Below are 22,058 nucleotides of genomic sequence, written 5' to 3'. Positions count from 1 at the left end.
TCTTGCCACTACACTCCAGCCTGGGTGACAGCACGAGACTCCATCTCCAAAAATAAAATAAAAATATTTGGAGGGTAAGTGGTGAAGAGTGGAGCCTTGGTACAGAAAGGAAAATGATACCTTTGCTGTAAAGTATATGGGGTGTAGGGAAATGTCTGTACATTTAAGAATGTCTGATGCTTTAAGGCTGTCTCACATTTCAGTTGAGGGATATCCTACAAAATACTTGACCGATACAACTCAAAAATGTCCAGGTGTCAAAAATGAGGAAAGTATGAGAAACTGTCATAGCCAAAAGGAGCCTACAGAGACATGGGAACTAAAGGTAATGTGGTATCCTGAACAGAAAAAAAAAAGGGGGGCATTAGAAAAAAATTAAGGAAATCTGAATAAAGTAATGACTTTAGCTCAGAAGAATCTACCAATATTAGTTCATTAATTTCAAAAAATATTCTATACTAACACAAAATGTTAATAGTGGGTGAAATTGGGTGCTGAATATATGGGTATTCTTGGTACTATCTCAATTTTTCTGTAAATTGAAAACTTCTAAATAATAAAGTCTATTTTGTAAAAAAATCGATCACTACCAACATTCATATTTTAAACAAGAAACTGTAGGATGAAAGAAGTGAAAGAGTTAATACAAATCAGTGGTGTTGAGGAAATTTTCTAGACTGTCGCCCAGAATGCTAGTCCCTATTGCAAAGAATTACTTTTTTACATAAAGCTTTTTCCCTCCTAATTATTTGCAATATGCCGAAAAGGGAACACCAAAAAACATTTCCGGATTTGCCACACACACACACACACACACACACACACACACAAATTTCTGGTTTGGCTTCCAGTCTAGTCTCCAGGGCTAACTGGCGTGCCATCTGCTCACAGCAGAGCGGTAACCATGGTTCATGTGTCACACCAGCGTGCGGTGTTAGGAAGTTTGCCCCGGCAAGTCTGGACAACTCCGCTTCCGCACAGGTTGCTGAGGGCGGGTGGGGATGGCGGCAGCAGCATCCAGAGGGTGTAGATCGTTCTTCCAAACCCCATCTGCTTTCCTCTCCTCTGGCTGTGCCCGGGGTCCCTGGGCGCGGTAAGCCTTGGGGACGTGCGCGGGTCTTCTATGCATAACAAAAGAGCCCTCCTCCTCCTCCTCCTCCTCCTCCTCTTCCTTCTCCCGCCGCCCCGCGCCGCCCCCACCTTGGCTTCCCGCGGCCGCCCGGGCCCGCGTCCCCAGCAGGAATTGGCTCCCGGGCCCGAGGTTTCCAGGTACCCGGAAGGGGGAGGGGGCCGAGGCGGCAACAATTGGGCGGGTGAGGGCAAAACGCGCGACTCGGAGCGCCAAGACTCCGAGGGGTGGTGAGCCCGGGCCGTGCCGCCGCACGATTGGCCGGGGCCACCCCGCCGGCCGCCGCTGATTGGTGGATTCTCAAATTCGGTCTCAAGGCGCCAGAGGAGGTGTTTTAGCGGGGACTACGATCCAGGCTGGAGTCGCGCTCGGCGGGTCTGAGCGCTGGCGCTGTTGGGACGCCGCGGGGTCCCCGCCAGCCCAGGGCACTCGGCGCGGGGATCTGCGCACCTAGCTCTCCCTTCCCGATGCCGCCGCCCGGCTGCTGATCGCCGCACCACCTTCCCTCATCGGCTTGGGTCGGTGGAGGTCCCTGCAGAGGCAGGAAGCCTCCTTCGGAAAGCAGGGGTAAGCGGTAAGCGTGTGGCCCCAGCGCTGGTGGGGAGGCGGGAATTGGGATACGGGGACCCCTCCCGCCCCGGCTGCCAACCTGCCACCCCTCACGTCCCCCGGCTGGCGAGGGCTCGAGATGTTTCTGCCGGGGGACCCGGTGCGCAGAGGGTGTGCCGGGTGCAGCTCTCCCTCCAGCCCGGCAGTAGAGGGAATTTCCCCTTCCCCACAACTTGGGGCTTTCATTGGAGGAGTTTATTTGGGGGATCTGCTTGGAGGCCTGGGAAGGGGCTACGCTCAGCGCTGAGTGGGTTTGGTCTGGCGATCGGGTTTCCTTCCCCCTGATTCAAAACCCCTCAAAGCCGAATTCCTCTCAGTTCTTTGCGCCAAAATTAACTGACCTGGGAGACCCTGTACTTTCTGACAGATTTGCCCAACACCCTTCCGACTTGGTAACTTTATTTTGCCGTCTAGTTTTTCATAAAGAAGTACTGTTTTTGTAGATTTTTTTTCTTCCCAGATTTTCAGTATTACTAAGCACACTTTAGGTGTTTGAGTTTGTTCGTGTGTTTTAGAAAGTTGAGGGTGGCTACAACTCCTGGAAATGCCCAGGATGTGCTTAGGCAAGGGGGAATTTCATACTGACAAATAAGTAACACATATGTAGATATTTTTGTTTGAGGAAAAGGTACCTAATTGCAAAATCATTTTCTAGTGTAATTGTGCATTACAGATGGAGGTAAATTGTTTAACACTAAAAGACCTGATCAGCCCCAGGCAGCCCAGACTGGATTTTGCAATTGAAGATGGGGAAAATGCACAAAAGGTAAGCTAACATAAACACCTTAGTTTCTAACATATTAAGGATGGTGATGTTGAATTCAATTAAATGTTCCAACATGCCATTTGTATTTGTATTTAAGCATAGAAAGTAATATTGATAAACATTATAGAAACATTCTTTTTTAAAAAATAGAGCGATCCAAACTATTATTGTTGCAATTCTACTCTCAGATATAGTGGGAAAAATAGGTGAGGTTACATGTAATGTTGTAACCAATTTATATCCGTCAAAAATATGCTGGCTACAGCAATCAAAGTTTATAATACAGTTGTCAAGGGTGGTGTAGCTAATGCTTTGTAGGAATGCTAAGCCTCAGTTCCCAGGAAAATAGACCTTTGTAGGCATAAATGCTGGATTATTAAAGTGCTGTGAAATGTCTTCATACCGATGAACTAGCTCCCAGAGACTGCTCCATTCACCCAAGAGTAGACCAGTGCCTCCCATGTAGGGAGATAAAGTGGCTGAACTCATCAGTATATTCTGAATATTTTACCATACTATTGCTAGTTTTGCACTGAGCCATTCCCTTACATTTTGCACTCCTTGTGATTTGTAAGACCAAGGTGTTGTTTTCAAGAAACCCATTACAAAGAAACTGGCCATAACAATGTCTCAACTATCTGAGCACTTTTTGGCAGAGGCAAATAGAAATAACAAAACAAGTTTTAGAAACTTTGAATATAAATCTGTGAGTAGCAACTTGGGCATTGAACTTCTCTGAGCTCCTGGTCTTATTTTTAGGCTTAGCATCAACAGTGAAACTCCTTGGTTGCAAAGCAACCCATGCTTATATGAGCCTTTGAAGAATACTTGATAATTGTTAATTTAGGATAGATGCGAAATTGTATGCTCCCCCATCTAGGGATTTTTTTTTTTTGTCTAGCATTTTGATTTATTTTTATTAGGTAAAGAAATACAGTAGTCCACCTTATCCACAGGGAATGTGTTCCAAGACCTGCGGTGAGTACCTGAAACTGTGGATAATAGTGAACCGGATTGCCATTAGTTGGAACACATTTCTGCTTATTCTGTTTATGTTTTCCACCCCCAAATGTAGTGCCTTTTCCATCTTAACTAAGCACTTATGTACCATGGCTATGACTTTTGCAGTTTGGGGTATGACAGCAAAACTAGCATGAATTTCTTTTTCATTCTTTACAAGTTCACAGATAGGAAATTCTTACAGTAGCTCTTAGCAACCTCGGTGTACGATTTTTTTCTTTCCTTAAGTCAAGAACGTTCACCTTTTCACTTAAAAGAAGCACTTTATCACTTCCCTTTGGCATATCCAAATGGCCAGCATCACTACTCTTGTGCTTTGGAGCCATTATGAAGTCAAATAAGAGTTACTCGAACATGAGCACTGCAATACCGTGACGGCCAGCCTGATAACACAGTGGCTGCTAAGTGACTAATGAACGAGCAGGTAGTGTCTACAGTGCAAATACGGTGGACAAAGGGGTGAGTCACATCCCAAGCAGGACGGAGCAGGATGACGTGAGAGTTCATTACACAGAACTGCACAGTCTAAAACTCATGAATTGTTTATTTCTGGAATTTTCCATGTGATATTTTTGGACCACAGTTGGCCACTGGAAGTGAAACCACAGATAAAGCGAAGATTATTTAAAGTGGCTTTTTTTTTTTTTTTAATTATCTAAGTCATGAGGGTGGAAATGCCCAGACTTAAAGTGTATATTCAGAGTTTTGACTTTGAGAGTTTTAGAGCAAAACTTTGTGTTCCTTTCCAATTTGGATGGTTCAGCCTTGAAAAAATATATATCTGTACATTTATATAAAGTCTAAGTTAGTGCTTTGCTTCTCTTCCTTTGGGTCAATGACTTATCAAGTACCTTCAACAGGGACCCTTCTCCTCTAGCATCAGAAAGTGCTACTGTGTCCAGTTGAACTTTCACATTCTAATGTGTGTGGGAAAAAAAACTCAAGTGACTTAAAGAGATTGGGAAAGCAGTGAAAATGTTTGCAATAACATTTATAAGCAGGGATTATGTCACCTCAAATAGAAGGCAAGAGATGAGAACAGTGTGCTTTCATAGAGTTACTAGGAGGGGCTTCTGTCTCTCGTTTTCATGCTGCTATGAAGTAAAGGAAGGACGCTTTCTAGGGATAATGAAAACATGGGGTTTAAGAGCCAAGGGGTCCTGGGTTTGATTTCCTGCTTTGCCATTTGTTAGCTATGTGACCTAAAACAAATATACTTACAAGGTCTTTCAACAAATATTTTTGTTCCAGATGCTGGGGATATGGTGATTTAATGAGTTTCCTAATCTCCCTAAGTCCATTTTTTTCTTCCATGAATTGGAATTAATATATAATACTCCCCACATTGAGTTTTTGTAAAGCACCCATAGGCACATAGCCTTCACACTGTTTGGAATTAGACTGATAGCCTAAAGATGAGCATGATGTCCACCCTGCCCTCAGTTACCAGGGAGACTTTCAGGGGCCCAAATGTAAAACTATGCTGTGATTTGGTAAGTGCTATACTAGGAGTAGGAACAAATTACCTGGGCAGAAAGAAGAGGAGGAAATAAATTCATGGGAAGTTCAGAGAGAGTTAAAAAGCTTCACAGAGGAAGGGACATTTGGGCTAAGCATTAGTGGGTGAGGAAGCTCAACCTCCAAGAAAGCAAGAGTGAACGAGATGGACATTTTAGGCAGAAGAAACAGCATGAGGTATGAGCATTCAAAAACTGTTCAAGAAATCAAGAGTGACTGGAAGCTAGTGGCGCTGAGTTGTTCCTTCTTGGAATCTCTCTGGGGAATACCTGGAGTGGTGTCTTGCTGGATCAGCGGTCATTTAGAGGATTTCTTTCTTGGCCATTTGCCCTTTGGTCAGGGTCTGTAAGTACTGTATTATGCATGCACCTTCTTACTAGTCATGGAGAAACTTTTCTTTAAAACATAAAGGAGTTTCCGGCTTCATTATCCAAAGTTACTATGCCTCTTACCTGTTTACAATGCACCTGAGACAACAAAAGTAGAAAACAGGTAGTCTGGGGCAAAGAGGCTAGGAGAGCTTTGTGAAGGAGCTAGCACTTGAGCTGTGGCGGGAAGGAAGGAATACTGAGTCTCAGGCAAGTAGAAAGGAGGGGAGCTAGTGAAGAAGTGGAAATGAGCATGGCATATTTGGGGACAATGCCCAAACTTAATGGACATGGGTGTTCTTTGAAGGTCATTCATCTCTTTTGGGAGTGGGTGAGAAGGAAGGTGAGTTCAGTTTAGAATATGTTTGTAGCTGTGTGATTTATAGGTAAATAAATATGTGCAGAAAGCAGCAGGTAGCCTGATTTTGGAATTCAGGAAAGGTCGTAATCAAGTCCGAACAGGAATTGTCAGCATACAGGCTGATTTTAAAGCTCTATACATGGGAGTGGCAAATAGTGAGAGAGCAGCAAAGGGTTGTGTGTGGACTCTTGCGGTTTGGTTTGTAAGAGTGAAAATAGAAGGAGGCTGAGAAGGCACAGCCAGAAGTATGAGAAGAACCAGGAGAGAAAGAAACAGTGGAATCTCACAAGTTAAGGGCTGAGAGTTCTATAGAGCAAAGAATAGTCAACAGTCTTAACTGCTGCAGTGAGGTCAAGTAAGATATTTTGCCATTGACTTGATCTGGCAAGTGAGAGGTGACCTAAGTAAGACCAGTGGATCAGAACAGACTAGTAGTTTGAGGGACCCCCAGGAGGTAGGCAGAGAAAACCCTCAGTGGGGATTGCTTCTAGAAAGTGTGCTCTGGAAAGAAGGAGAGTTGTTGGACCATAGCTAGAAGGAGATACTTTCTAACATGTAGTCGTTGCAATGAGACTTAAATAGTACACAGAATTTCAACAGGCAAAGCCAGTGGCATTAAAGAGGAAGTGGTGGTGTGAGTACCAGCTTTGCTGTGATAAAGTGCAGGGCAGGTCTGAGTAGCAAGGGGACTGTTTGGGCAGAATGTGGGATGTGCATGAGAGGGAACTGAAAAAGAGGTTGGCTAAATATGGCCCAGAGCTAATATATACACTTGACTGTGTATGTTGTTTGAGATAACATGATCAAAGCCGTATCGGACAAAGGAGCAGGACTAGAACCAAGACAACGAAGACCTTTCTGTGGCAGCACAAACCAGTTTACCTATAGTCAGTGTGCTGGTGTTATTAGTAATAATAATGAACATTTGTATAGCACTTCACAGATGACAGAGTGCTTTGACCTTCTGAGCTCATCATCACAGCAACTCTATGGTAGGTAAGCCAAGGTGTATTACCTCTATTTATATAGAGAACTAGAGGGCCATTTGACAGGATACATTTCTCCAGACACTCTAATGGAGGGAGTGATTTCCAGGCTGTTGCAGGTTAGATTTCCTGAAGCAGATCTTACCCAGAGGTTAAGTGTGCAGGAGGTTTATTAGGAAGCACTCTTGGGATCAATGCCTATGGAAGGGACAGGAAGGCATGGAATTGGACAGAAGGATAAGTGGAGCTGCAATACTGTCACAGTGGAAGTTACCCTCTGGGGAGTTCCAGGGCAGCCATCAAAGGAGTCCAGAGTTGGGGCAAGGAGGCCTGGCTTTTTTTTTATTTTGAGACGGAATCTCGCTCTGTCGCCCAGGCTGGAGTGCAATGGCATGACCTTGGCTCACTGCAAGCTCCGCCTCCTGGGTTCACGCCATTCTCCTGCCTCAGCCTCCAGAGTAGATGGGACTACAGGTGCCTGCCACCACGCCCGGCTAATTTTTGTTTTTGTATTTTTAGTAGAGACGGAGTTTCACCATGTTAGCCAGGATGGTCTCCATCTCCTGACCTCGTGATCCGCCCACCTTGGCCTCCCAGAGGCCTGGCTTTTATATGTCTGTGCTACTTCTGCCAGCCAGTGAGTACAGGAGAGGCTTCCCAGGAAGTGGTGTGACCTTGGACGAGTCAGCCGTCTTCAGCCAAAGCCTTCCGGTTATGGGATGACTGTTGGCATTACTTCCAGCAGCTGGGGAATGAGTCATGTCTGAAGTGATAGGGTGCATCCCAGCATCCACTCCACAGCGAGGCAGCCTTGCTAGAAGACCTTGGAGATAGACACTTTCATCTAAATTCCTCATTTTATACATACGGAAACCTGGGCCCAGAAAGAATAAACAGTTGTCCAGGATCAAAAAGATACAAACAGCTGGGACACAAATCAAATCAGGTTTCCATTGCAGTGCCCTTTCCACAGCCGTATGTGCTGTCAGCATAGCAGGACAGATAGATGGAGCAAGGTGTGACTAGATTGCAATTGACTTTCTGTCCACCTGAGACCCTAGAATACAATTGGCTTAGCATTGTTTTCTCTTGATGTAGAGGTGTAATACAATCATAACCTACCACATGACCTAACTCCCATCCTACTTTAAGTATTCGGTAAACTACAGTGAAAATATATCAAAGTGTATGAAGAAATAATCCATGCTCAATTGCTCCCTTGCTAGGGAAAAAGTAACTCTGTTGGAAGCAATGGAGAAGGCGTGTAAATCTCTGTCCACCCAGCATGCCTGGACCACACCCTCCACCATGAGGATAGCTTTTGGAATAACTCATCAAAGCACAGTATTCTTTGAGTACCTGCAGTGGGCAAGGCATTGTGCCAAAAATTGTGACTAACAGGACGTGTAGAACTTGCTTCTTGACCTTCTCAAGAGCACAGTCTTGTTATTGAGACAAGACACACATCCAAGAAGTTAAATAGCAATATGATGTGCTGTAGTATATTTAGCTCGAAATGCGAGTGAATGGTAATAAAGAATAGAAAAGAGGGAAAAGATAATAGCTAAGTTTTATTGAGCGCTCCCTATATTCCAGGAACTAATCTCATAACCCTTGAGATTGGTATTTTTATGAACTTCATTTTCAGTTGAGAGAAATAAAGTATAGTGAGGTACAGGAACTTGCCACACTCACCCCTGCTGATATGTAAGCAGGGGCAGGTTAGCTGGACCTACATCCTGCGCATATAACTATTTCCCCATGCTGCCTCTCCCTAGGTGCTATTGGGGATCAGTGGCTTGCTGGCTACCTTTGGTTGGAGCTGGGAAAAAGATAACTTCCTCCCGGTCTGTACCCAGGACACAAGCTCATTTTTACATGCAGAATTTCAGAAAGTTCTGCCTTCAGCTATTTCTTGCATACCAATGATTTTACACTGAATGAGGTCATAGGTGACCTCAGGCAAGTTATTTGACTTCTCTGTGCCTCAGTTTCTTCATCTATACAATGGAAAAATATTAGTGCCTATGTCACAGGATTGGATGAGGAGTCAATACATGCAAAATACATGAAACAGGGTGTGGCACATAGTAAACAGTAATTTCCCTTGAGAGTTCACCTGTAGAAGCCTTTATCAGAATAGCACGCTAACAGGGACTTGTTAAAAGAGGTGGGTAGATGCAGCACTCTGGGTGGGGTACTTACTGTAGTATGAGAAATCGCCACTTCCACTAACTCCTCTCCTTCTGCTTACACTAGCACCGAATGTTGCCATGGCTAGCTTGCAGCTTCTGCTGATCCAAGGAGCAAGAGTTGCCTTGCCTACACAAACTCCAGTTTCTCCCAATATTTTACCTCTTCACACATTGCTCATTTATAGGAAAACACTATTGTAAACCCCTGCTCAACCAAAACACGACCATTCAGTAGCTGTATAGAGTGTACAGGGACAGAGTGACAGATAATTCATCTCCCTTTGTAATTATGTAAGACACTGTTGACTGCAAGGGAATACTACAGAAAGCAGAATCTTTCTGTTTTTGAATATTGAATTACCAAATTCTCATATTGAATTTTTGAAACTTTTTTAGGGGAAAGATACATTTTAATTACTTGGTAGTTCCAAAGGTGGATTCTATATACTTCGTCTTTTTTTACAATGGGCCCATTGTTAATCTTTTCTTAGAATTATTTAAGACATTCTACCTCAACGTGTGGTCTGGAGGCAGATGCTATTCCACAAACTATCACCAGGGTGCAAAAAAGAATGAAACTTGGAAGTTAAGCACTTAAAAACCTCAGTAGTCTAGGTGTGGTGGCTCATGCCTGTAATCCTAGCACTTTGAGAGGCCAAGATGGGACGATTAGTTGAAGCCAGGAGTTTGAGATGAGCCTTGGTAACACAGTGAGACCCCAATCTCTACAAAAAATTTTAAAAGGCCAGGTGTGGTGTCTCATGCCTGTAATTCTAGCACTTTGGGAGGCGGAGGTAGGAGAATCACTTGAAGCCAGAAGTTCAAGACCAGCCTGGGCAAAATGGCGAGACCCCGTCTCTGCACAAAATTTTAAAAATTAGCTGGGTGCAGTGGTGTGCACTGGAAATGGTGTGCACACCACTGGAAATCCCAACACTTTGGGAGGCTGAGGTGGGAAGATCACTTGAGCCCAGGAGTTTGAGGCTGCAGTGAGCTGTGATCATGCCACTGCACTCCAGCCTGGGTGACAGAGCGAGACCCTATCTCCAAAAAATAAAAAGTATTGGGTGTAGTGGTGCATGTCTGTGGTCCCAGCTACTCGGAAGGCTAAGGCAAGAGGATTGCACATGCCCAGGAGTTTGAGGCTGTAGTGAATCACGATCACACCACTGTACTCAGGCTGGGCAACAGAGTGAGACCCTATCTTTAAAAAAAAAAAAAGGAAGAAAAATAAACCTCAGTAGCAATTCAGTATTGCCACCACATCCAAGCTTCTGATTAGTGGTCTCTTGTTGAAGAAGCTATGGGTCAGTTTGAGTGACAGACTCAAATGGCAAATCCCATCTGGTGGGAGTTGTGTTGCATATTAGTCCTATGAAGTAAGGTCACATGTCAGTTAGCAGGAGTTTGGAAATCTAAAAAAACGAGTCCTTTACCATGGGTAGTTTGAGATGCACTGCTCTAGGAGAATGACATTAGAGAGCTCTCTAGGTTGACTTAAAATGTGGGATTTTGTTGGATGCTCTTCCATTAACTGGTCCTGCTACTAAGGGCTGTATTAGCACTGGTGCACAGTGAACTACAAAAGCGTTGTTGCTCTTCACTAGTCAATGCAAACTTGTAAGTAGTGTTTGAAAAAAGATGACACTTAGAAACAATATGGACTCAACCGGCATTCGCCCTCATAGTCCTCATCTGTTACAAACATGCAACAGTAACAGATACGTTGTGATTTCTCTTACAGAGATACCATGAAAGATAGGTGTAAAAGGAGTAGCAGATTATAATCTGCTTCTCACTGGAGCCACTCTTCGATTCCTATGACGTCTGCTACTTTTTGTTAGTCCTATCCTAATACTTTTCAGCCCTAAACATACGGTCCTATTTGTATTTTCAAGTCTTAGTGAATGGTGGGAACAAAGTGTACTCTTAGCTGATACCTGCCCTTTCTCATTCTTGCTAAAAGTCTCTTTTTTAAAATAGGAAAATATATTTGTTGATCGCTCAAGGATGGCCCCGAAGACTCCAATAAAAAATGAACCAATTGATTTATCAAAGCAAAAAAAGTTTACTCCAGAAAGAAATCCCATTACTCCTGTGAAGCTTGTTGACAGACAGCAAGTGGAACCATGGACACCCACAGCTAACCTGAAGATGCTCATTAGTGCTGCCAGCCCAGATATAAGGGACCGGGAGAAGAAAAAGGGACTATTCCGACCCATTGAAAACAAGGACGATGCATTTACAGATTCTCTACAGGTAAACAGACTGTGCTTCTCAGGAATTTTATAGAACTTAAACAATTTTACTTGATTATTAAAAAGTCATAGAACTCTCAACTTTTCAGCTCCTATTAAGCCAAAAGCAGTGGCAAACTGAATATCTTTTGATTTATAGCAGAATTCTCATTCTATCTTATTTTTCATAATGAATGCTTTCTTTTCTGTATGATAGTCCCTGGACGAGGGCTCATTTTAAAATGATAAATGATATTTAATCATTTTTATTTAATGAAGGAATTTAGATTATTTAAATGCTACTGTGAATTTTAATTTTGCCCAGATTTTAGGGATAATATTAATGTAAATAGTTTTTATTTAGGAAATTCCATTATTATATATGTTCAGTTAGTTTGGGGCTCTATTGACGTTAAGCCATCTTTAAGTCACCTGTTCTGTGGGGAACCAGTGCTGTGGAATAAGCAGCATGTCTATACTTTGTTTAAAAAAAAAAAAGTCAATTATTTTCACTTCCCATCAAGCTTTTTCCTAGACTTTCTAAGAAAAGTTCTGCAGATTTCAGTATTCTTAGCCATTTTTCTCTTTTTGGCGGATTTTTCAAGCTATAAAAATTGCCAAAATGAAGTAATTGGGAAGAGAGAAAAAAGATGTCTTGAATTACAACTTGAAATTCATAGAACAAAATGAATTTAATCTGTTCTATATATTGCAGTGGTAGATTAGTGCTAGTAGTAAGAGATTCTTTCACGTAACTAAATACAAATCACACAGTAGTTCCTACGTGCTTGAAGCCAGAGGAATTTCACAATTCCTTTTTTTAAGTCTGGGCTGTTCTTTGGCTTCCTGTTTAATATTTGATGTGCAACACCCAAGGAGCTGGTTTCTAAGGCCTTGGGTTCAAATCACTAGCTGGGTGAGTGGGGGATGTCACTCAGGATCTCTGCATCTCAGTTTACTCACCTGTAAAATGAGGGTCGTGGTACCTGTCCTGGTTTTATTGGGGTTCTAAAAACTAAATAAGATTAAATATGCCTTTTGTTGTCAAAGGCATATAAGTATTAGATTTTTTGTAATTTTTTTTGACAAAAATATAGCAAAGTGAAAATCAGCCAGTGGGAATTGTTAGTGACCTCTTTCACAAGGTAACATTGTTGATCTCTTACTTTGGTAGAACTAGTTGTTCTACCAAACACGCCCCTAAAACAATTAAAATTTTGGTTTCTACCCAGGCTTTATAGAGAGATTTTAGCTGATCAGTCACTAGAAATGTTCACCACCTGTAGGAAGTAAATGCCTAAAATTTTGGCGGATTTAAAACTGACTTTCTTTTAAAATTTAGGGCTTTAATATCTTTCAGCAGTGTTTCACAATTTTTGGTATAGAGGTGTTATACATCTTTTGTCAGGTTTCTCTCTAGGTTTCCAAATTTTTTGATGCCATTGCAAATTGTATTTTTTTTTTTTTAGTTTCAATTACCAATAGTTTGTTTCTAGTATATACAAATACAATTGATTTGTGTGTGTGTATGTGTATTGATCTTGTATCCAGAAAACTTATTATACTGATGCTTTTAATGTCTGATTTATTAGATCAAAGTCAAGTGTTTTAAGTAGTTGTTTTTTTTTTCCTTTTTCTAACTTTTATTTTAAGTTCATTGGGTACATGTGCAGGTTTGTTACATGGGTAAATTGCACTTTGCGAGTGTTTGGTGTACAGATAATTTGGTCACCCAAGTAATCATCATAATATCCAATAGGTAGTTTTTCAATCCTCACCCTCCTCTCACCTTCTACCCTCAAATAGGCCCTGGTGTCTATTGTGTTCCCTTCTTTCTGTCTCGGGGTACTCAATGTTAAAACAGACTTTTAATATCTTTTTTAAACTAGTCTTTATTACCTTTTGATAGACTATTTGATCATCTAAAATACACTTATCCTTTGCAGTACCTTTAACACCATGAATCTACCTCTCAGCCCAAAAATGGGTACAATGTAATTAATTTACATCTCTCTCCCCAACAGAGTAACCACTCTTCTGAATTTGTATGTATAGTCTTAGGGGACTTGCTTTTGTCAATCAACATACATCCTTAAGTTTTTGCATGTAGCTGTAGTTCTTTCATTGCTGTATGATAATCCACTGCATGACTACACCACAATTTATTCATTCTCCTGTTTGTAGCCATTTGCAGTTTAGGGCTAATACAGACTATGCTATGATATTCATTCTTGTTTGTGTCTCCTGGTGTACATACACAACAGTTTCCCTTGGATAGTGGTTCTCAAAGGGTCATCTGGGGACCTCAGTGTCCACAGACAGTTTTCAGAGAGTGAGGAGGTCAAAACTCTTTTCGTAATTATACAAAGACCTTTGCCATTTGAACTCTCATTCTTTCCCAAGTATACACTGGAGTCTTCCAGGAAGTACATGATGTGGATATTGCAACAGACTGACTACAAAAGGCAAACACAAGAATCAGTTCTCTTCTATTAATCCAGAAACTAAAGAGATTTGAAAAATAACATTTAAAATACCCCTTTCTCACAAAACATTTTAACTGCCTCATGCCTCAATTTTAATTTCTAACATGGTAACTATCAATAGATAACCCACATAAACAAAAAGCCCTGTGGAGTCCTCAGTAATTTTTAAGAACATAAAGGGGTCCTGTGAGCAAAATGTTTGAGAACTACTGTTTTGGGTACATACCTACTGGTGGAGGTGCTAGGTCATTAGATATGCACATGTTCACAAGATAATGCCAAATTGCTTCCCAAAGTACTATTTGCCTCCCCCCGGAAATAAATAAAGTTTTAGTCATCCATATCGTCTCTGACACTTGAAATTGTCTAATTTAGTAATTTCTGCTAATCTCATAATTATACAATGTATATCTTTTTGTGATATTCATTGGCTTTTCTTTGATTACTCATGAGATTAAGCTTCTTTCCACATGTTTACTGGCCATCATGTTTTTTGCTCCTCTGTGAAATGCCTGTTTGTGTTCTTGGCCAATTTTAATTGTTTTTTTTTTTTTTTTGGTTGTTGTTGTATGGATTTGTAGGAGTTGATTATATAATGATACTAAACCTATATTATATGTGTTATGTATCTGTTCTTTCAGTTCGGTAATTGTCTTTTCCCTTTATGTTATTTCTTGATGGACAAAAGTTCTTAAGTTTAATATAGTTCATTTTTTCCTTTTAAGGGTAATGTTTTTTGTGTCTGAAGAAGCTCTTCCCTATTCCAAGGTTAGAAAAATATTCTCCTTCATTTTCTTCATTTAAAATTTGCTTTACATGTTGAAATCCTTGATCCATTTAGAATTGCTTTTTGTGTATGGTGTGAGTCAAGAATACAACTTTGTTTTTCTATACGTATCATCAGTTGTCCCTGCACCATTTATTCAGATCTTTCTCTTCCCCTCAGCTCGCAGTGCAACTGCTTTCATATCAAAATTCCATTTACATGTGTGTCTGTTTCTGGACTCTTCCTATTCCATTGTCCATCCCTGCCCTAATACCCTATTGTAATAAGCACTGATAATCAGGTAAAACAGGACCCTCAGCTTATTTTTCTTCAGAGTCTGTGGGCTACTCTGGGCTGTTCTTCCATGTGTATTTCAGATTGGATTTTATTGAGATTGCATTTAATCTAGAGATTAAGAATTAACCTCCTTAAGATACTGAGTTTTCTTATATATGAAGACAATGTATTTCACTAAATTTTAAGTATTCTTTAAAATCTAAGTTTTAGGATTTTATACAAATAGATTTTTGTTAGATTTAAATCTAAAATCCTTATCATTTTTGTTGCTATCGTAAATGATGTCTTTTCAATGTATTTGCTGTTACTGTTGTATAGGAATGCAGCTGATTTTTAAAAACATAGTATCTTGTATTCAACTACCCTGCTAAATTCTCTTACTATTTTTAATGATTTGTCTGAAATTCTTTTGAGTTTTTGTGTGAATAGTGGCATATTCTGCAGAAGGAAAGTAGCTGATTCCTTTCCAGTCCCTGTGCCTCAGTTTCTTTTTGTTGTCCTCATGCATTGACTAGGGTCTTCAATATGATATAGAAGAGAAAGTGATAATGGGCATCCGTATTGTTTCCTGACTTTAAGGGAACACGTCCAAGGTTTTACAAATAGATGTTTTCATGAATACCCTTCATTGAAGAAGTTCTCTGTTATTCCTAGTTTTTTTTATTATTGTTATTATTATACTTTAAGTTCTAGGGTACATGTGCACAGCGTGCAGGTTTGTTACATATGTATACATGTGCCATGTTAGTGTGCTGCACCCATTAACTTGTCATTTACATTAGGTGTATCTCCTAATGCTATCCCTCCCCCCTCCCCCCACCCCACGACAGGCCCCGGTGTGTTATTCCTAGTTTTTTAAAGGTGTTTTTGAAAATCATGAATGACTGTTAAATTTATCAAATGTTTTTTCTGAATCTATAGAAATGATTATATGACTTTTCTCTTGAATCTGTTTGTCGAAAAGCCTTTTACTTTCTTGGGGCTTGAATGGAGCCCCTTTCAAATGTGGGTTAAGGAGACAGGATGAGTTTAATGTATTTACAAATAAAAGGATAAGGAAGAATATGATTGGACTGCCTTCGTTCACTTTCATCAACCTTTGGTCAATTGTAAAATCTAAAGCAGTTTGGTGACAGAATGCAGACCAGTGCATCTGAAACTTCCGCGTCAAATAAAAATCACCTAGAATCTTATGAAAAGGCAGATTCTGATATAGCTGATGCCTGAGCTTCTACATCTCATAAGCTCTTGGTGATGCTGATTCCACAGGCCCAGCGAGCGCACTAGTAGCTAGACCGTAGCAACCTGTAAATGACTCGCATTTTTCATTTGTCAAACTTTTCACTAATAGACTCAGCCTCAAATTATAAAGGAGAAAAAAAAACTCAGTCCAAAGAAGACAATAGATAAAACATTCAGGGAATTAGATTAGGAAATGTATTTTAACCAGAATCTAGGATGGTGTGGATTGAGATGTCCCCCCAGTTTGCCAGTACTGGCCATTGCCGTTTCTCCATTAGGATGTTAACTGTGACATCTTCCCCCTCCCTTCTATCTGCCCTCTGTAGCTTGATGTTGTTGGGGACAGTGCTGTGGACGAATTTGAAAAGCAAAGGCCAAGCAGAAAACAGAAAAGTTTAGGACTCCTGTGCCAGAAGTTTCTAGCTCGCTATCCAAGTTATCCCTTGTCAACTGAGAAAACTACCATCTCCCTAGATGAAGTTGCTGTCAGTCTTGGTATGTATCATCAGATTACCTGGAGGCCTGTCTCCAGTTACAGTGGGAAACTGGTTTCCTTGGGCAGGCTGAAGGTTGAGGTAGTGTGGGCCCCTCAATTGGGTGAAGACAGAGGAATAGGCAGAGCTTCCTTTGTCATTGTCAAATTTGTTTTCATTATACACAGAATTTCAGGGAGCCTCCAGGACCAAATGAGAATGCAGTCTCTTTTAACCTTAAAATATATTTTTATAATAGAGTTTCATTACAAATTAGTATCTCATATTTTAAATTCATCCTACTTCAGACAGATGCAAAACTATTTAGAAATAGCCTGCTTTTTATTTTTAATAATGCTTCCAGGAGTTCAGAACTGGTGTGATTTCAACTTTGTAAAGCAAGATTTGAGAGCAAGAGCATTATGTTTAAAGCCCTATACGATGATTGGCACAGCAAGTGGGTCAAACTAGGAAAAGGTCGTTTGGACATAACTCAAACAACTAAATCTTATAACAAAGAAGAATCCGTGTGTTCACGTGCATGAGTGTATGATGTGAGATGGGTGTATGTGCTGGAAATATGTATACACCTGCTTCAGAATAGAGACCCCTAGTGGACATTGCAGTTAGTTCCAGAATGAATGTGTTGTTGACAGTCGTTAAGTAAGCAGAAATCACAATGACTTGAAGGTGTCAGGGTGTCCCCTTAAAAATAGGAAGGTTTTACATACACACAAAAAAAGAAAAAGTTCGGAAGAAATCAGCTAAATAAATGATAGATTATAATTTTTAGTTTGTTTCTTAGTTCTATTTCCTCCATATCCTAGAGAAATGTGCCCAAGTAGAGAAACGTCAACTTGAATTATTCAAGCTGAAAGCTAAATAGATTTGGTTGTTGGAAACTGAGAAGAAGAGATAGTGGGTTATGATAAGAAGACCATAGGCTGGGCTTTGGGTCACATGGGGCTAGATTTGAAGCCCAGCTTTCTAATTTACAGGCTGTAAGAGCTTTAAAAAGTGAATTAACCTTTTTTTTTTTTTTTTTTTTTTGGTCTATAACTTAGAGACTGCAGCACCTACCTTGCAGAGACATAGCAAAGTTAGGGATAATGTCAGTAACATGCCAAAGTCAATGGCTGGTATGGAGAGCTCTTATTATGTGGAACAGTTTCTACTCAGCTCTTCCTAGAATGTCGATACCTTAGCTGCCTTGTCCATCTCTATAGGAAGAGGAAGTAGAGTGCTATGGTTTGGGGGCCGATTTGGAGCCCAGAAGTGTAATATAGTATTCTAGGATTGGGGGCAATTAATCAAAAAAGGGAAAGTGAGCCAACTGAGCATCAAAAAATGGGGTCCCTTGCTGGCCCTGGGGTGTATCAGTTGCATTCACATGGCATTTCTAATGGGAGGGTGTATGGAATGTTATACTCTCTCAACAAGATGTGTTAACATATGAAAACAGACTGGAATAAAGAAGCAGGCAGTTTTGGGCAAGGGACTATTGACTGCTCCTGCCAGCATCTTCCAGTAGGCATGGTGAAGAGCCAGTTGAGGGCTTTTGGGTCCAGGGTCCTAGAAACTAGTCTTACAGTAATGAAGGTAAAATGACAGATTGTCTGATACCCTTCTCATTGGGGTTCATGAAGCCTACTTCCTCCATGTACCCAACTTCCATTAAGGAGTCTTGCACTGGTGTCCCTGCAGAAGACAAAGGATTAGATGTTTGAGGGCTGTGTTGCATCCCAGAGAGGACAGAAACGTGGACTCCTACTTTCGTATGACTGCAGATGGTTGTGCACACCCCATGTTATGGCTGCCTGGAGCAGAACTCTAGAGATTTTTACAACAGCTTCCCAGTGCCTCCTGATCACCCAGACCTGCTAAACAAGCATGCCATCTTTTCATGTGACATCATAAAATGGGGTCCCTTGCTGGAAGCTATTTCACTGCCGACTATCTTTTGGGGTTGAGTCTGAACTCTGTGCTACATCCCAGGTTACAGACTGCAAGACTGTATTTTACTGAGGATGTGCAGAGCATTCAAATTGCATTGTTTTCCAGATTCCAGTGCTATGTAGATTTGACACTGGATATCATGGGTAACAGTTTAGAGAACTGGGAGTGACTTAATAGCACAGCCTAGGAAACTATTTTTCTGGACTGAGAATTCTTAGTAAGTCCCACCAGCAACTAAGGGAAGCATAGCAAAAATTAGTAAATCCTTGACCATATAACTAATGCCATGATTGGGGTTAATAGAATGACTTCAATACAAAAGAAAAAGAAGACTGAATGCAGGGAAAACCGTTCTGACAGAGCAAGTCCCCAGAGTAATCTACGGGTCTTGAGACCTGTGAAATGGAACTTTTTAGTGCACCAGCCAGTGGATGGTTAAGCTCAGTTCAGATGAAAGAGGTAAGGGATTGTGCAGACAGGCAGCTGTCATGTTGGTTTTCACCAAAAGCACCTACTAAGCAGCCACTATGCATCCTGAGAATCATCTGGATGGTCAGAAACTTCTTTTATTTTCCCTTCTTGGGATGTCTAGCCACTAGATGGAGACTTAACAGCTTGTCGTCAGATATCAACTAACAAAACAGCCAGGCATATGGCTGGCCCTGGGGTGTCAGTTGCGGTCACATGACATTTATAATGGGAAGGTTTATATAATGTTATGCTGTAAACAAGATGTGTTAATACATGAAAACAGACTGGAATAAAGAAGCAGGCAGTTCTGGACAAGGGGCTGCTGCCTGCTCCTGCCAGCACCTTCCAGCAGGCATCTGGCACCGAAGCCTGAGCTTGTGAGGGTAATAAGCCTTTCAGGGTCATGAGCTGAAACGTTCTGATTGACTGTGAAATGCTTCTTCATGCATGTGATAGAACTTCCTCTCAGCTCTGGAGTTCTCATTGTAATTTGGTATATTTCTCATGTTAAATTTTTGAAGGGCCAACAGCTACATTCAGAGTCTGCCCTGATTATATAACAGCTCCTGGCAAATGAAAGAAGGCATCTTTGTAGCTGGGCTGGTTTTCTGCAAGATGCCTGGAGGCTTTTGCTATAGGCCCAAGGGCCTGTTAGATAACAGAATGAATCACAGACATGAGATTTAAAAAATCTGTTTCTACTATGACCTCTCATGCTAGCAGGGATTTTAGGTATAACCAATGTCATGCCAAAAGTAATGACAAAAGTATTTATTTAAAATTAACACCTACTGGGGACTCTACAGTTACAGTTAGATTTCATCCTCATTATTATATAAGATAAATACAAAAACACAAAAAGGTTAAGTAACTTCCCAGGATCACTCAGCTACTAAGGGATTTATCAGGGATTCAAATGTAGGCAGTCTGACCCCAGAGCCCCCCACCTTAACCACTATAAGTATTTTTGCTAGGTGTAATGGACAACTTATAATCCTAGCTGCCTTGGGAGTGTTGGGAAAGTGAGTAGTGAGCTGCCGAGCCTCGTGGTCAGCTTGTACTGGAGTCTCTGTGCTTCACTTTTGGGCTGTTTGCCAGGTTATGGTGAATGAGAACACAGAGAATTGTCAATAGCCATGATGAACAAAAGGAGACTCCCATGTTGTTCCAACCCCAGCTCTGGCTTCCTTCAGCAATATGAGAAGGGCATTCAAGCCCTTGACACCTGCATTTCCAGTTCAAAATAGAAAACATAATATTTGCATCCATTTTCCTTACTGGTCCATTGAGAGCGTTATCAAGGTAATATTTTTATATCATTGGAACTTCATGAAAGGATAGATAGTATTGTCTAATGGGGAAGTGTCAGTTATTGGACACAGTTGATTTTATAGTCTGCAAAATTAGGAGTACAAGTCACAGTCAACCATCCATTCATCAAGTGTCGATTAGGCACACTGTTACGTGTATTGCTCAGACCACCAATTTCAGCATGCTGAAATGTTTGTGTGGTTTGCCTGACAGGTCTAAAGAGCAGTTGCTGTACTGTTTATGTCAGACAGATGGAAATGTCACCATCTCTAGATAGATGTTTTATCTTAGATCTGTTTAAGGGTTGGGTCTCAAGACAGAAAAAGAAAAATAATTTCTATTGGTTGCATCCTTACAGGTTGAATTTCTTGAGCATCCAGGCAGTGGGCATTATATTGGGGATCAGACAAAGTAGTTCACAGACATAGTCCAGGCCCTCAAGAAACTTCTCTTCAAAAATGTTTGTCTGCATGATGTCCATCGGCCTCTGTTTTTAAACAGGTGTGGAAAGGAGACGCATCTATGACATTGTAAATGTGCTGGAATCGCTGCATCTGGTCAGCCGGGTGGCTAAGAATCAGTATGGCTGGCATGGACGGCACAGCCTGCCAAAAACCCTGAGGAACCTCCAGAGACTAGGAGAGGAGCAGAAATATGAAGAGCAGATGGCCTACCTCCAACAGAAAGAGCTGGACCTGATGGATTATAAATTTGGAGAACGTAGAAAAGATGGCGATCCAGATTCCCAGGAACAACAGTTATTGGATTTCTCCGAACCCGACTATCCCTCTTGTGAGTCCATTGTAACTTCATGAGTAATGGCAGAGAAAGAGTGAGTGATGGTCTTTTCTGCAGAGATTCACTGCTCAGATGGGAAGTACCAGGTTGACAAACCTGGAGGGAGATGTCCTCTTATTCTCTTCACTGGAGAAAGGAAAGCAGATGACTCCCCAACTGGACTGTCCACTCGACCTCATTTAAACAAACCTGGCCGATGGCAGTTCACTCGAGTTTGGCCTGTTGGGAGAATAGATCGCTAGCAGTACTCCCATTTTTAGACTGGCAGCCCCATGCTGCTTCTTTTTGTGCAACTGTAAGATTTACATCGAAAAAGTTATATTTTCAAAGAGTTTTATCTAATTATATACTGAAGTAGACTTAGACTACTTAGAAAAGAACTCCATTCGCAGAAAATGTTGATAAGAAAGACAGACAACGTCTGCTTTCATTTGGTGCAGAATTTTTATTTACATCGGCGGCATTCTTCCTTCCCAATTCATATTTAGCCTATTCTTGTTTTAGCCATTGATCTTCATCCCTGTTGTTAAGATGACAAAGTACAAGTATCACGTCTCACTTGCAAATATAAGAAATGGAAAGAAAGGTGGGCCTGGTTTTCATTAGATTCACTGCCTCATGCCTTTTAGTTCCACCCCATGAGCCAGTACTTATCTTAATAACCAGAGAAGACAGCCATCTGTCGGGGATGGTTTGCCTGCCATCCACAGGAGCACATATCTAATCTGTCTTCTGTTTCTATATAGTTCATTTATTCACATATTTCTGAAAAGAAGTGGAAGAGGCGGGCATCTACTATGTTTAGGGTATAGTCTAGATATTGCAGGCACAGAGAAATAAAAATGGAGTAGCAATTTGCCTTTGAGAGGAGACTTGATGTTCTAAAAACAATTCTACATTCTTACCCTATCTTTTTATCATTCTACGTTAATCTTTCCAAGAAGTTGCCTCGGTAAAACTACCGTATGGATTCTATTGTAGGAAGTATAAGTATAAAGCATTGAGTGGTTTAAAATATGCATCTCAGAGTTTATGCCTACTGTAGAGTAATTTTACGAGCCACAAGAAA

The 22,058-nt window shown here is 41.1% G+C and overlaps 1 protein-coding gene across 1 annotated transcript in view; it reads left to right on the top strand.

Annotated features, from left to right (window-relative positions):
- Nucleotides 1-1,460: 1,460 nt before the first annotated feature.
- E2F7 (E2F transcription factor 7) overlaps nucleotides 1,461-22,058 on the top strand; it is a 44,157-nt gene continuing 23,559 nt past the window's right edge. The window contains exons 1-5 of the mRNA XM_025402359.1: nucleotides 1,461-1,696; nucleotides 2,412-2,504; nucleotides 10,936-11,211; nucleotides 16,307-16,475; nucleotides 20,693-20,983. Of these exons, the coding sequence (XP_025258144.1) occupies nucleotides 2,412-2,504; nucleotides 10,936-11,211; nucleotides 16,307-16,475; nucleotides 20,693-20,983 (829 nt within the window). The 5' untranslated portion in view covers nucleotides 1,461-1,696. The remainder of the gene's footprint in view (nucleotides 1,697-2,411; nucleotides 2,505-10,935; nucleotides 11,212-16,306; nucleotides 16,476-20,692; nucleotides 20,984-22,058) is intronic.

Source organism: Theropithecus gelada, chromosome 11, assembly GCF_003255815.1.
Source record: "Theropithecus gelada isolate Dixy chromosome 11, Tgel_1.0, whole genome shotgun sequence".
Classification (NCBI taxonomy): domain Eukaryota; kingdom Metazoa; phylum Chordata; class Mammalia; order Primates; family Cercopithecidae; genus Theropithecus; species Theropithecus gelada.
The sequence above is the reverse complement of the archived record's forward strand: the minus strand, read 5'-3'. Positions and strand labels throughout refer to the sequence as shown.